General features: G+C 44.2%; 1 protein-coding gene across 1 annotated transcript in view; it reads left to right on the forward strand.

Annotated features, from left to right (window-relative positions):
• Nucleotides 1–12,167, forward strand: part of CLMP (CXADR like membrane protein) — a 104,745-nt gene that overhangs the window by 80,452 nt on the left and 12,126 nt on the right. Inside the window, 1 exon segment of the mRNA XM_007494616.3 lies at nucleotides 5,671–5,872. Within this exon segment, the coding sequence (XP_007494678.2) occupies nucleotides 5,671–5,872 (202 nt within the window).

The raw sequence follows: 12,167 nt of genomic DNA on the forward strand, positions 1-12,167 counted from the left end.
TTACTTTGTGACCCTGGGCAAGCCCTGAACATAATCTCTCAGCCTCAGTTTCCTCATCTATAAGAAGATAATAATAGCAACCTGCCTCACAAAATTGTTGTGAAGATCAATGAGATAACATGTAAAAAACACTTTGCAAACTCTATAAAGTGTTTATATAAATGCTAATTATTATTATTTTGGGTTTTTAAGGATTATGATGAACTATTAATTTTTTTATCAGTTTGGGGATATGGAAAAAAAATTAATTCTTAGCATCTCAGAAGTTAAGATACCTCAGAGATCATCTGACCAACCTGTATCTGACCAAGATTCCTCTCTATGGTCATCCCCAACAAGTGGTCATCCAACTTTCTCTCAAACACTTCTACAGAAGGGGAACCTACTTCCTATGGGTCAGCTCGTTCCATTTTTTTTGGATAGTTCTGACTGTAAAAAAGGTTCTTCCTTCCAACAGAAATCTATCTTCCTGCAATTTCCATTCGTTGGCCCATCTGTCTTCTGGTGTCAAAGAGAACAAGTCTAATCCCTCTTTCTAGAAAAGCTGTTCAAAAAAACAAAGACTGGAGGGCAGCTGGGTGGTTCAGTGGATTGAGAGCCAGACCTAGAGATGGGAGGTCCTGGGTTCAAATCTGGTATCAGCTACTTCCTAGCTGTGTGACCCTGGGCAAGTCACTTATCCCCCATTGCCTGGCCCTCACTGCTCTTCTCTGCCTTGGAACTGATAACACAGTCTTGATTCTAAGGTGGAAGGTAAGAGTTTAAAAAAAAAAAAGAATCAGTTTAAACCAAGCTGGACTTCCAGTGCCCACATTCTCAGAAATAGACCCATCTGCAGCCAAATTCACTGAAAAGGCATCTGAGGGCCTTGGCCAGGCCTCACCATGGATATGGGAAATGCAACTTTCATGGGCTGAATTTCACTATGACACATAAGGCTTTATCAAGGCCTAACATCTACCAGAAGACAGAAATGTTTGGGATTTGTTGTTTGTTTGTTTTTTTTTCATTTTGTAGAGAAAGAAACTAGAGCACTCACATACATGGGGCTCAAGATAGGGTGCAATGAGTAAGGAAGACCCAGGAATTTTGATTCCCAGGCCAATCCCCACCCCCTACCCTCTCTTTTCAAACAGCTTATCCACGATTATCACCTGAAGGAACATTAGATTCTACCTAGATTAATGAGGATTTCTACTGATTTCTGATAACTTTCAGAAAGTTAATTTTTGCCTCTAGCCTATCTATCTCCATCACTCTTTCCATTTCACCCACCAGAGCCTTTATTGGAAGTAAAGGAAGAATTCTCCAAGGGTTATAATCACTAAGTTAAAATGGTCATTCCCCTAATTCTGTTCTCTGGTTCAAATGCCTGAGAAACCTCTCTCATTGTCCACAATTACTTACCAATTACTTTGGGGCTGATTTGCCTTCCCCTTTCTGCTGATCTCTATTTTACTGTTCTTTCACATTTCTATTCCTGGGTGGGAAGAGTAAATTAAAAGAACAGAAACTGAAATCAATATGTTTGGAGTTGAACAAGTCTAACCAAATCAAATCCTCAGTATCTGTGGAATCTCTTTAATAGGCAGAGGAGAGATATGGCATGGAGGAGGTTAGAACCAGCAGCTAAAAGAAGCATTTCTGGATAATCTATGAATTCTCGTCATGTATTCTGGCCTCCAGAAGCGATAAATTTGGCTACAGTTAGAAAGTTAAAATATCAGTACAACTTGTGTCTACATTTCCCTGGAGCTCCTCACAAAATGAAATGAAACACTTTTGGTGTCTGAACAGTTATGATAATAACTTTTTTATTTTTACAGGATCTCAGGCTCTAGTGTTGGAGGGGCCCTATGGTCCATCCAGTTCAATCCCTTCGTTTTACAGATGCACTAGCCCATCCCCTTTTAGAAACATGGACCTCTCAGGATTGTCTTGTTCTCATTAGGAAAAACTGTCTAGCAGCAGGGCAGTTGGAAATTGTAGCCCATCAGCACGCTTTGTGCCCTGTGTGCTATAAGTTCCTCTTTTGTCTCCTTTTCCCCTTAGCTTGCCAGATTCATTAGGACAAATTCCTGACCAAGATCTCCTTTCAACACTTCCCATTCCTTTACCCCACCCTCAATGATCTCACTATACAATGTTCAGGCTTCTGCTTTGCCCTTATCTCAATCTCCTTTATATCTCAGTTAAAGGCTTCCATGTTTTTCCTCTATTAATTCCTAAAAAGAAGTGAATCACAGCTTTTTATTTCCCCTTGGCTAGCAACTGATTTTACACGTAGTTGGTTTTAGTAACTACCTGATGAATTAAGGTCTTTCAGATGAAGGCTAGTTCTCTCTCCACTCCACCACGCTGCCTCTCGGTTTGGCTGGAGAAAGAGCCTAGCCAAAAGGGAATATTTAATACCTGTTGCCTGAATGAATGAGTATGGACAAGCCTACAAAGAATTTTGGCTGTGAAGGAGAAAAGAGGAATAGGATGTTGGTCCCTTGATTAGGTGGCAAGGTTCAATTCAATTTAATAATCATTTACAACGTGCTTAGTGCAGTCAGTGTAGTGTGCTAGGCGCTGAGATTACAAAGACAAAGTAAAGAAACAATCCTTTGGGATGGGGGGGCTAGAAAGTAGCCCTCCTTGGTTAAAGGGAAGTAATCTGTGAGATTAAGAACAAATAGAAATGAAAGAAAGAGAGAGTGCGATTAATTGAAAGGACTAGATACATTCCTTGACATAAATTTTTTTGTAATGTTTTACCACAGTTTACTCTCATTTCTCCTATCTGTGCAAATGTATTTTTTTTTACTCTTAAAACTTACCTTCTGTTGGTTCTAAGGCAGAAGAAACAAAAAGGACTAGCCAGTTGGGGTTAAATGACTAGACCTGGGAATTATCTGAGGCCAAATTTGAACCCAAGCCCCCCTGACTCTAGGCTTGGTGCTCTGTCTATCAACTGTGCTACTACATTAAAGTTTAGAAACTGTATTAAATACACCATCTCTTTTGAGCCCATGAGGTAGATACATTAAATATCTACAAATGAGTCCTAGGGAGTTTAAGAGATTTGCCCAGCATTGCACAGCTATTAAATGTCAGAGAAGAAATTCAAACCTAGATTTCTCCCATGCTTTTTCCACTATTGACTTTCTACTACACTGTGCTCACTTAGAAGAAGAAAAATGAAGCCCAAAGGGGAGCCCCACACTCAAGGAAAGGGATAAGGAGGATGAAGACTAAGGAGAAGGAGCAGTTAATCAAAAAGACGTAGAATAAGAGGAGAGCATTGTCATGGAAACCAAGGAAGCTGAGAATATCCAGGGTTATTGAACATTCTCTCATCCACATATACCATGTACCAGCCAAACTGGCCTGGTTCCCTGGACAGGATATTCCATCTTCCAACTCTGTGTCTGTTCACAGGCCATCTGTTCCCTAGGCCTGGAATGCACTGCTCACCTCCCCCTGGTAGGATCCCTAGTTTCCTTCAAGACTCAGCTCAAACATTGCTTCTCCCATGAGTCCTATCCCAATCCCTACAAGTTGTTAGGTCCCCCCACTCTGAAATTACTTTGTGCATATTTTTTTATTTACTTCTCTGTGTTTATGCTATTTCCTTCCACTAGAATATAAGCTTCTAGAGAGTAGGGACTACTTAGTTTTTGTCTCAGAAGCATGCACTGTATCTACTACCAGGGCCTCTACCTAATAAGTAATGAATAAATGCTTGTTCATTATTAAAGAAGATATTTCAGTTATTTTTCAGACTGAGTCTTCATGACCCCATTTGGGGTTTTCTTGGCAAATATATTGGAATGGTTTGCCATTTTCTTCTGCAGCTCATTTGAAAGATAAGGAAACTGAGAACAACAGGGTTAAGTGACTTACCCAGGGTCACACAGCTAGTATCTGAGGTTGGATTTGAACTCTGGAAGATGCATCTTCCTGGCTCTGTGCCACCTATCTGTGACACCCCCCCCCCCGAAAATATAGTGATTGATAATAATAACTTACCTTCATAATGCTTCTTCAGATTCATATAGTTTGTGCTTTACTCGCAACAATCCTATGAAGTTTGCAGAAGAGGAAACTGATGTTCTGGAAGAAGAAACACTTTGCCCTTCATCACACAGCTTATAAATATCTGCTTTAAATGCAATTAAAATTCCAGGTTTCCTAATTTTCCATTTTTGAGTCTGATACAGTGCAGCAGAAAGGTCAGGGACAATACAGAGTGAAAAAGGCAATAAATACTACTGGCAATTGTAAGGTGACCCAGTCACCTCAGAGAGAGAAGGAGACTGAGCAGGGTGTGGGCCATGAGGAAATGGAAGCAATGAAAGCAAATTAGTGAGGCAGGCAGCGCAGCAGAGCCAGGAGGATCTGGGTTCAAATGTGACCTCAGATACTTCCTAGCTATGTGACCCTAGGCAAGTCACTTTAACCCTTTTTGCCTAGCTCTTGCTATTCTTCTGACTTAGAATGATTACTAAGATAGCAAGGGCTAAAAAAAAGGAAGAAAGTAAATTGCAGTTTTTATACATTTTGCAGTGAAAGAAAGACAAAAACTTTCAGAGGATGACAAGTTTGAGGATTTCATTTTTCTTTTTTTTTTAACCCCATACCTTCTGTATTAGAATCAATATTGGGTATTGGTTCCAAGGAAGAAGAGCAGTAAGGGCTAGGCAATGGGGGTCAAGTGACTTGCCCAGGGTCACACAGCTGGGGAGTGTCTGAAGCCAGATTTGAACCTAGGACCTCCCATCTCTAGGCCTGGCTCTCCATCCACTGAGCCACCCAGCTGCCCTCTGTTTGTTTTTTTCCTAATTAGCATAAGGTAAGAGGACTAAATATAATTGAAATGCTAAGTATGTTGCTTACCTATAATACCTTCTAGAGATACTTATAAAACCTTGAAAATGTCTATTTCTTTAAATTATCCATGCAAATGTTCTACTCTATTGACAATAAAGAACCAATCGCTAATTGTCATCCATCTCTTGCTACCTGGGCCACTGTGTTACTAAATGTGATAACAGATGGAGAAATGTTTGGAGACTGGATAAGTTATTTATTTTGATGGCTAGGTCTGTGGTTTCATCATTAGGATTATTCACTCCACTGAAGCCTATCTGGTCCCAAGCATTCTTCTTTCTCCCATAGAGGATCCATCCAGCCACGCTGGGAGATGTCCCCTCATGCTTCTTTGGTTCCCTTGGGGGTCCCCATAGAGAACTCTAGCTGTCCCTCTTTGGGTCCTCATTCCTGCTAAGAAGCCCTCCACTTACACATGTCAGCCATTGCCTATAAACCATCATTAGAGGGAGCAGAACTACGTAAGCCAGGCGCCCAGGGCTCCAGAATGCTGTGTGGGAGAGACACTGTGAACCAGTGCAGGAGGTCATGGCAGAGATGGAGACTGAAAAAGCCCCGAGAGGGCAAAGGGGCCGGGCGGCCCAGCCAGAGGGGGCCTGCTTTGTGGGAGAGAGGGAAAAAAGAGCTTGGGCCAGGAAAGGAGGCGAGCGCAGAGCCGCTGGTTTCTAGCTAGACTTCCAACCCAAAGTCAGGGAGAGGCAAAAATGGGTGTCTTTCTGTCTCTGCCCCATGTCGGTCTCCTGGGGGAGGATGTGGAAGGCCACACCACTGAGCCCTGCCCTCTCCCTTCTACAGGTGATCACCTACTCCAGCCGCCAGGTCTATAATAATTTGACTGAGGAGCAGAAGGGGCGTGTAGCCTTTGCTGCCAACTACGTGGGAGGAGATGCCTCCCTGCAGATCGAGCCCCTGAAGCCCAGCGACGAGGGCCAATACATCTGCAAAGTGAAGAATTCGGGGCACTATGAGTGGAACCACGTCAACTTGAAAGTCCTGGGTAAGACAGCCGCCGGCCACTGCTCCATCCCCTCGCCACTGCTTGGCCTTCCATTCTGGGGACTTTCAGGCAGGCCCTCGGCTACCTCTAGATCTCCAAGTAGGACCTCAGCAAACTTTCCTGGGAAGACGTGGGCTTATTCTATTTTTTGACCGCCACCAGGGAAAGGAAATGAATCATTCTCTTTGCAACACCTTCTTCTATTTAGGAATTTTTAAAGAAAGGAATGTGATTTCTTAGGTTTAATAGAAATCTCACAGGAACCTTCCCATAAGCCCACAGAATCCATTTCTATGTATTTTATATTCGTTAAGGATAGCTCATCTATAGAATGACTCCCATCGTATATATTTGCCTGTGACTATTTTCATCATTCCTGAAATCCTACTCAATTCATTCTCCGGAATTCTTTTCTTTAAATCATAGAATCTGATTGTTAGAAAGGACCTCCGAGGGCAAGGTACGGTCAAAAGAATGCTGTTTGGAGTTAAGTTATCTGAGACACTCACTGTTTATATGACTTGGGGCAAGTCACTCAATAGCTCTAGGCCTTGGTTTTACATCCATAAAAAGGAGGCCGGACTAGACTAGGCCTAGGAGAAGTTTTTCTTTTCTTTTCCTTTTTTTTAACGTTTGCCTTCCATCTTAGAATTGATGCTATGTGTTTATTCCAAGGCAGAAGAGCAGTAAAGGCTAGGAGATCTGGGGTAAAGGACTTGCCCAGGGTCAGACGGTGAGGAATATCTGAGGCCACCTGTCTCTGGGCCTGCCACCTGGCCACCCCTTCTCCAGCTTACCAATGGCCACCCTAAAACATGGCACCCACGCGCGACACTAAATTCTCTGACAAGCAAAGCGTGTATTTCTTCCTAAGTCCGGACACCATTCCTTCTCTTGATGAAGTCAAGAGGCCTATTAGGGGGGTAGCTCAGTGGATTGAGAGTCAGGCCTAGAGACGGGAGGTCCTAGGTTCAAATGTGACCCTGGGCAAGTCACTTAACCCCCATTGCCTAGCCCTTACCCTCTTCTGCCTTGGAGCCAATACACAGTATTGATTCTCAGACAGGTTTGTTTGTTTTAATAAATAAATAATCCTTATTAAACACTCCCCTCTCCAAAAAAAAATCCACACTATACAAACTGCATTCTAGTAGTTATAGGGCCAAATCCTGCAAACCATCAATTATCCTTTAAAACACCGGCTCCCTCCTCATCAAAGACTGCGGGGGATGGGCGTTTGTAGGATGAAATTGTCCCGGGAAAAAATCCATAAAGTTCAGTGGTGATCTCTGTGGGTCCGTATTTCCCTGCCCCCTTTGGGGCCACAATAACAGTAAGGGCCAGCACTTATGTAGCACCCTTCAGTGGACAAATCCCCTTGCAAACGCCGTTTTATTTTATCCTTACAGCAGCACTGGGAGGTGGGTGCTATTACTTTACAAATGGAGACCCGGTGGCAATGGAACCCCCGATTCCAGTGTGGTGGGCCCATCCCACGGCCCCACTTTTTTCAAATGCCCTAAAGCCCTGGGGAATTGAGGGGCGACACCCCAGCAGACGGATCCCTCCGTCTCTAAACCCGTAGATTTCTTACGCTTGCACACGCCCACCTGCCCCCTTACCCAGCCACAGACTGCAAAGAGTTAGCCATTTTATCCCTTGTTAAATGGCTGCTCGGAACCTAAGCCCCCACCCTAGGCGATAGCGGGCCACCAGCCCAAGGGGTGCGAGGATGGAAAGCCCGGAGGCGGGGTGGGGGAGGGGAGTCTAAAGCGCAGGCGCACCCAGAAACTTGGCAGCCTGGGGAGATGGTGCTCATTTCCTTTCAGTTCCCCACGGGAGGGGGTGGGGAGGGAGGGTATGTTTTCCATTTTTATCTCTTGAGGAATCAAGTTAGTAGAAGATAAACACTAAAAAGAAGAAGCATCTGTCTTGTTTAATGTTCCTACAAAAGAGGATTAATTCTTAATTCCTTCATAAAGTGTAAATATTGGAAGATCACCCTTTCTCTTTCCCATCCTCTCGAGAGAGAAAGCAACTGTTGCCTAAGGGAGGACAAATGACTTATCCAAGACCACAGAGCAAGTTATTTATAAATAGTGCAGCTTCCACGTAAGCACACTGAGTTTAATAAATTACCTTTTTCCGCTGGAGAGCATACCTCTAAAAGTCCAACAGTCACTTACCTGATTAAAAATTTATCTTGGCGAAAGCCCTTCGGCTCGGCAGAAAGTTTCGTGTTTCCTTTTGTTGCTTTCTCTTTTTTTCCCAAGGGGATGACTGTGTGGACTAGGCGACTGAATGGAGAAAGGAAATTCCCCTCTTAACATCTGGGGACTAGTGTGCCCATCTCAGAGTTTTAAGAATTAAGAAAATTTTTAAAAAATTTTACATGAAAGAGAAAAATATATGATATATATTTATATATTTATATTGTATATTTATATTATTATATATTTATATATAACATATATAATTTTTTTTTTAACTCTTACCTTCCATCTAAGACTCAACCCTATGTATTGGTTGTAAGGCAGAAGAGTCCTAAGAGCTAAGCAATGGGGGTTAAGTGAATTGCCCAGGGCACCCAGCTAGGAAAAGTCTGAGTTCTGATTTGAACCCAGGACCTCCCATCTCTGAACCCAGGACCTCCCATCTCTGGGCCTCACTCTCAATCCACTGAGCCATCCAGCTGTGCCCCCAAAATAAAATATTCTTTAAATAATTAAGAAACAACAATTGTTTTTATATGAAATAAGAAAAAATAAAATATTTTTAAAGAATTAAGAAGCATAAAAATTGTTTTTTAAGAAGCATACAAATTGTTTTTAATATTTTTTCAAATAATTAAGAAACAAGAAGAATTCAAACTTCAAATACTCATGAAAAAATTAATTTGCCTTTTATTATCTGTGTGGAGAGTCTTTTTAACCCCAAGCACCGCTTTTCAGGTTTTAAAAGGTCAGGGAATTACATAAATACAAAAAGATATGGGCAGATAATGGCCTGAAGGGGAAGTTTCTCAGACTTCTTTTACCATTCAATCTTTTCATATACATGCAGGCCTTCAGTTAAAAACACCCCCTGGGAGCTATTTGCTGAGCCTTAGAGGGTAAACCCAATTACCCGGAACCCAGGGATGCCAGAAAGTAGGTAGTTAGAAGGGGCCGAGTTACCAACTAGTCAGCCAGCACTTAAAAACAAGCATTTTCTCACTAGACTGCCTGAGCCTTAGTCTCTTTTCATCATGACATGACTCACACAACCACAGTAAAAGCTCATTTATATAATGACTTGAAGTGCTTTACATATATTATTAGATTTGTTTCTTACAAAAACCCTTTGAGTTGCTTATGTGGGTATAGGGTTTTTGGGTTTGGTTTGAAAAGATGACTATTACAAAAATGAATACTATGGAAATGGGATTTGAGGTATAACATTTGTATAACCCGTGGAATTGCTTGTCAACTCTGGGAGTGAGAGGGAAGAGAGGAGGGAGACAACATGAAACATGGAACCATGGGAAATTTAAAAAAGAAAACAAAATTTCAAAACAAAACCCTGTCTGGTTGTTGCCCCTATCATCCCCATTTTATAGATGAGGAAACTGAAGCTTAAGAGAGCTTCCCACAGCCACACAGCTCTTGTCTGAGGTGGGATACCAAATCGGGTCTTCTGATACCAAGTTCGGTCATTTATTTTTAAACCCTTACCTTCTGTCTTAGAATTAACACTGTGTATTGGTTCTAAGGCAGAAGAGCAGTAAGGGCTAGGCAATGGGGGTGAAGTTTAGTTTGCCCGAGTTTCTGGGGGTACAATGCCCATGCCAAAGTGACTTGCCCAGGGTCACACAGCTAGCAAGTGTCTGAGGCCACATTTGAACCCAGGACCTTCTGTCTCTCCATCTCCACCCCGATTTTTTTTTAAAGGTCATTCTCTCTAGTACTTAAGGGGTCCCCTCAGTTGGTGAGCTAGAGAGCAGGGCTGGCCTTTTGTTTCTCTTTGAATCACCAGCGCTCAAACTAGTGCTTACTACATAGTAGATCCTGTTACCTGGAAAAAATGCAGAACTATTAACTAAGAAAAACCTCTCTTTAATTAAGGAAAGGAGTTTAGCTCTAAAACGGAAGCCTCACAGTGCCCACTCTGGCAGCTGCGGTCCCCAAAGTCCCAGTAGGGCTGCCACGCTGCTCCACAGCTCCGAGGAACAAAAGAATTTGGGGGGCCTCCATACCACTGGGGGGATCCGGGGCAGGGAAAGATGATTGACATGACCATGGCTACAAGGAAAGACCAGAGCACTGAGCATCAGCTTGGCCCCACCTCACAGGGATTGTCCATGGTTCAGGCTGAAACTGCCGGCCTGAGACTCCCTTCAGGGTGGATTCTCACAGGAACAAGGACAAGCGTTGGGGTCTCCACTTTAGAAGCTAGCCCTCCAACTCGGGGCTCATCGGATCTCCCCAGTGTGGGGCTTCTAGATTCCGTGTCGGCAGGCCCAAAGAGCTTCCTATGTTCCAGGTGGCCGCTGGAGGCCGCCTTTCTTCCAGGTGTCTCCCCTTCTCCTCTTACTGGTTCAGCTGGAGGAGGAGCGGAAGAGCCAGCCCTCTCTGCCCACCTACTCCTGGCCACACCAGCTAACCAGTTGGTTCCTGGACAAGGCCAGACCAGACAAACGAAGAGGCGGATTTGATACCCAAGACTCGGTCAGACTGTGTTAACTGGGAAAACCCCCAACAACACAGAACTATTAAACAGTTAGAAAAACTGTTGTGGGGAGCAGAGGGGAACCCCGGGGGTTCCGGGAGGATACCTTTGGCAAGAATGCCAGACTCCGAAACTTAGCTTAAAAATAAAGAGAAAGTTGTGCGTTTAGAAGGTAACGTAGAATCTGGCCAGGAGGGAAGCATGGGGGGACCAGCATGGGGGGAAAGCTGTCCCCCTCCCCCGCCCGCCCAGGATATCAATTCTGGGGATCTTATTCTCTTTACCACCCCGTGGGGGGAAGGGTTTGCCCCAAGGCATGGGGGTGGGGTGGGCCTGCGGATGAGGTGTATCTCTTTGTCCATCTCAAATCAGTGGGACCCTCCCGGGAGGATAATCCTCCGGTCAGATGTTTTGGGATGGCAGGCCCGAGGGTGAAAGGGAGCCAAAGAATTTCCCTGAGTTTCTGGGGGTAAAAACCAAAACCACTCTTCAATTAAGGAAAGGGGTACGGTGCAAAACCTAGGCCTCCACCCAGAGCTGGGCACTAACACCCACGCACACTTCCGAGGATTGAACTCTGGTTGCTCTGGACGCTGAGCCCTGGGAGGGCCACTGTGCTGCATGACAGCTCCGAGGAAGGAAAGAATTTGGGGGGCCTCTATACCATTTGGGGGACCCGGGCAGGGAAAGATGATTGACATGACCATGGCTAAGGGAACAGGAGTGTTCAGACTGTACCGGCAGGACCCAATGGAGCTAGGGAACGGAGTCACCGCCAGAGGCCTGGGTGTCTAACAGGATGGTGCCTGCCCAGGTGGGGGTCTTCTTGGGAAAGGGTCTCTGATACCACAGGGGAAGGCCGCCTAAGGCCAGAGCTCTGAGCATCAGCTTGGCCCCACCTCACAGGGATTGTCCTTTCCCTTGGGGTCCATGGTTCGGGCTGAAACTGCCAGCCCCAGACTCCCTTCAGGGTGGATGCTCACAGGAACAGGAACAAGCTTTGGGGTCTCCACCTTAGAGGCTAGTCCTAAAACTGGGGGCTTCTAGATTCCTCCTTGACAACTGGAATAAAGCTTTGAAAGGGAAAATCCTATTCAAAAGGTTTTGCCTTATTAAAATTAAGATTGGGGGCAGCTGGCAGCTCAGTGGATGGAGAGCCTGGCCCAAAGATGGGAGGTCCTGGGTTAAAATTTGGACTCAGACACTTCTTAGCTGTGTGACCCTGAGCAAGTCACTTAACTCCCATTGCCTAGCCCTTACCGCTCTTCTGCCTTACAATCAATGCACAGTACTGATTTTATGATGGAAGGTAAGAGTTTAAAAAAAAAAGATTAAAGGGATATACTAGGCTGTTTTCATTATCCCAAGGCCTGCATCTTTCAAATGTATACTGTAGGTAGAAAATGAAAAAACTGCTTAGTAAAAACTGGATTTATCAGGATTCTCATCTTGTCTGTACCACCCCCACCCCCAGCATTTTATCCAATCTGCCACCTTTTGATGAATAGAAGCATTATTTAGATTAGGTAGCTAGATAGAGAGTGGATAGAGCACTAGATCTAGAGTCAGGAAGATCTAAATTCAAATC

Source organism: Monodelphis domestica, chromosome 4 (genome assembly GCF_027887165.1).
Source record: "Monodelphis domestica isolate mMonDom1 chromosome 4, mMonDom1.pri, whole genome shotgun sequence".
NCBI classification, from domain to species: Eukaryota; Metazoa; Chordata; class Mammalia; order Didelphimorphia; family Didelphidae; genus Monodelphis; species Monodelphis domestica.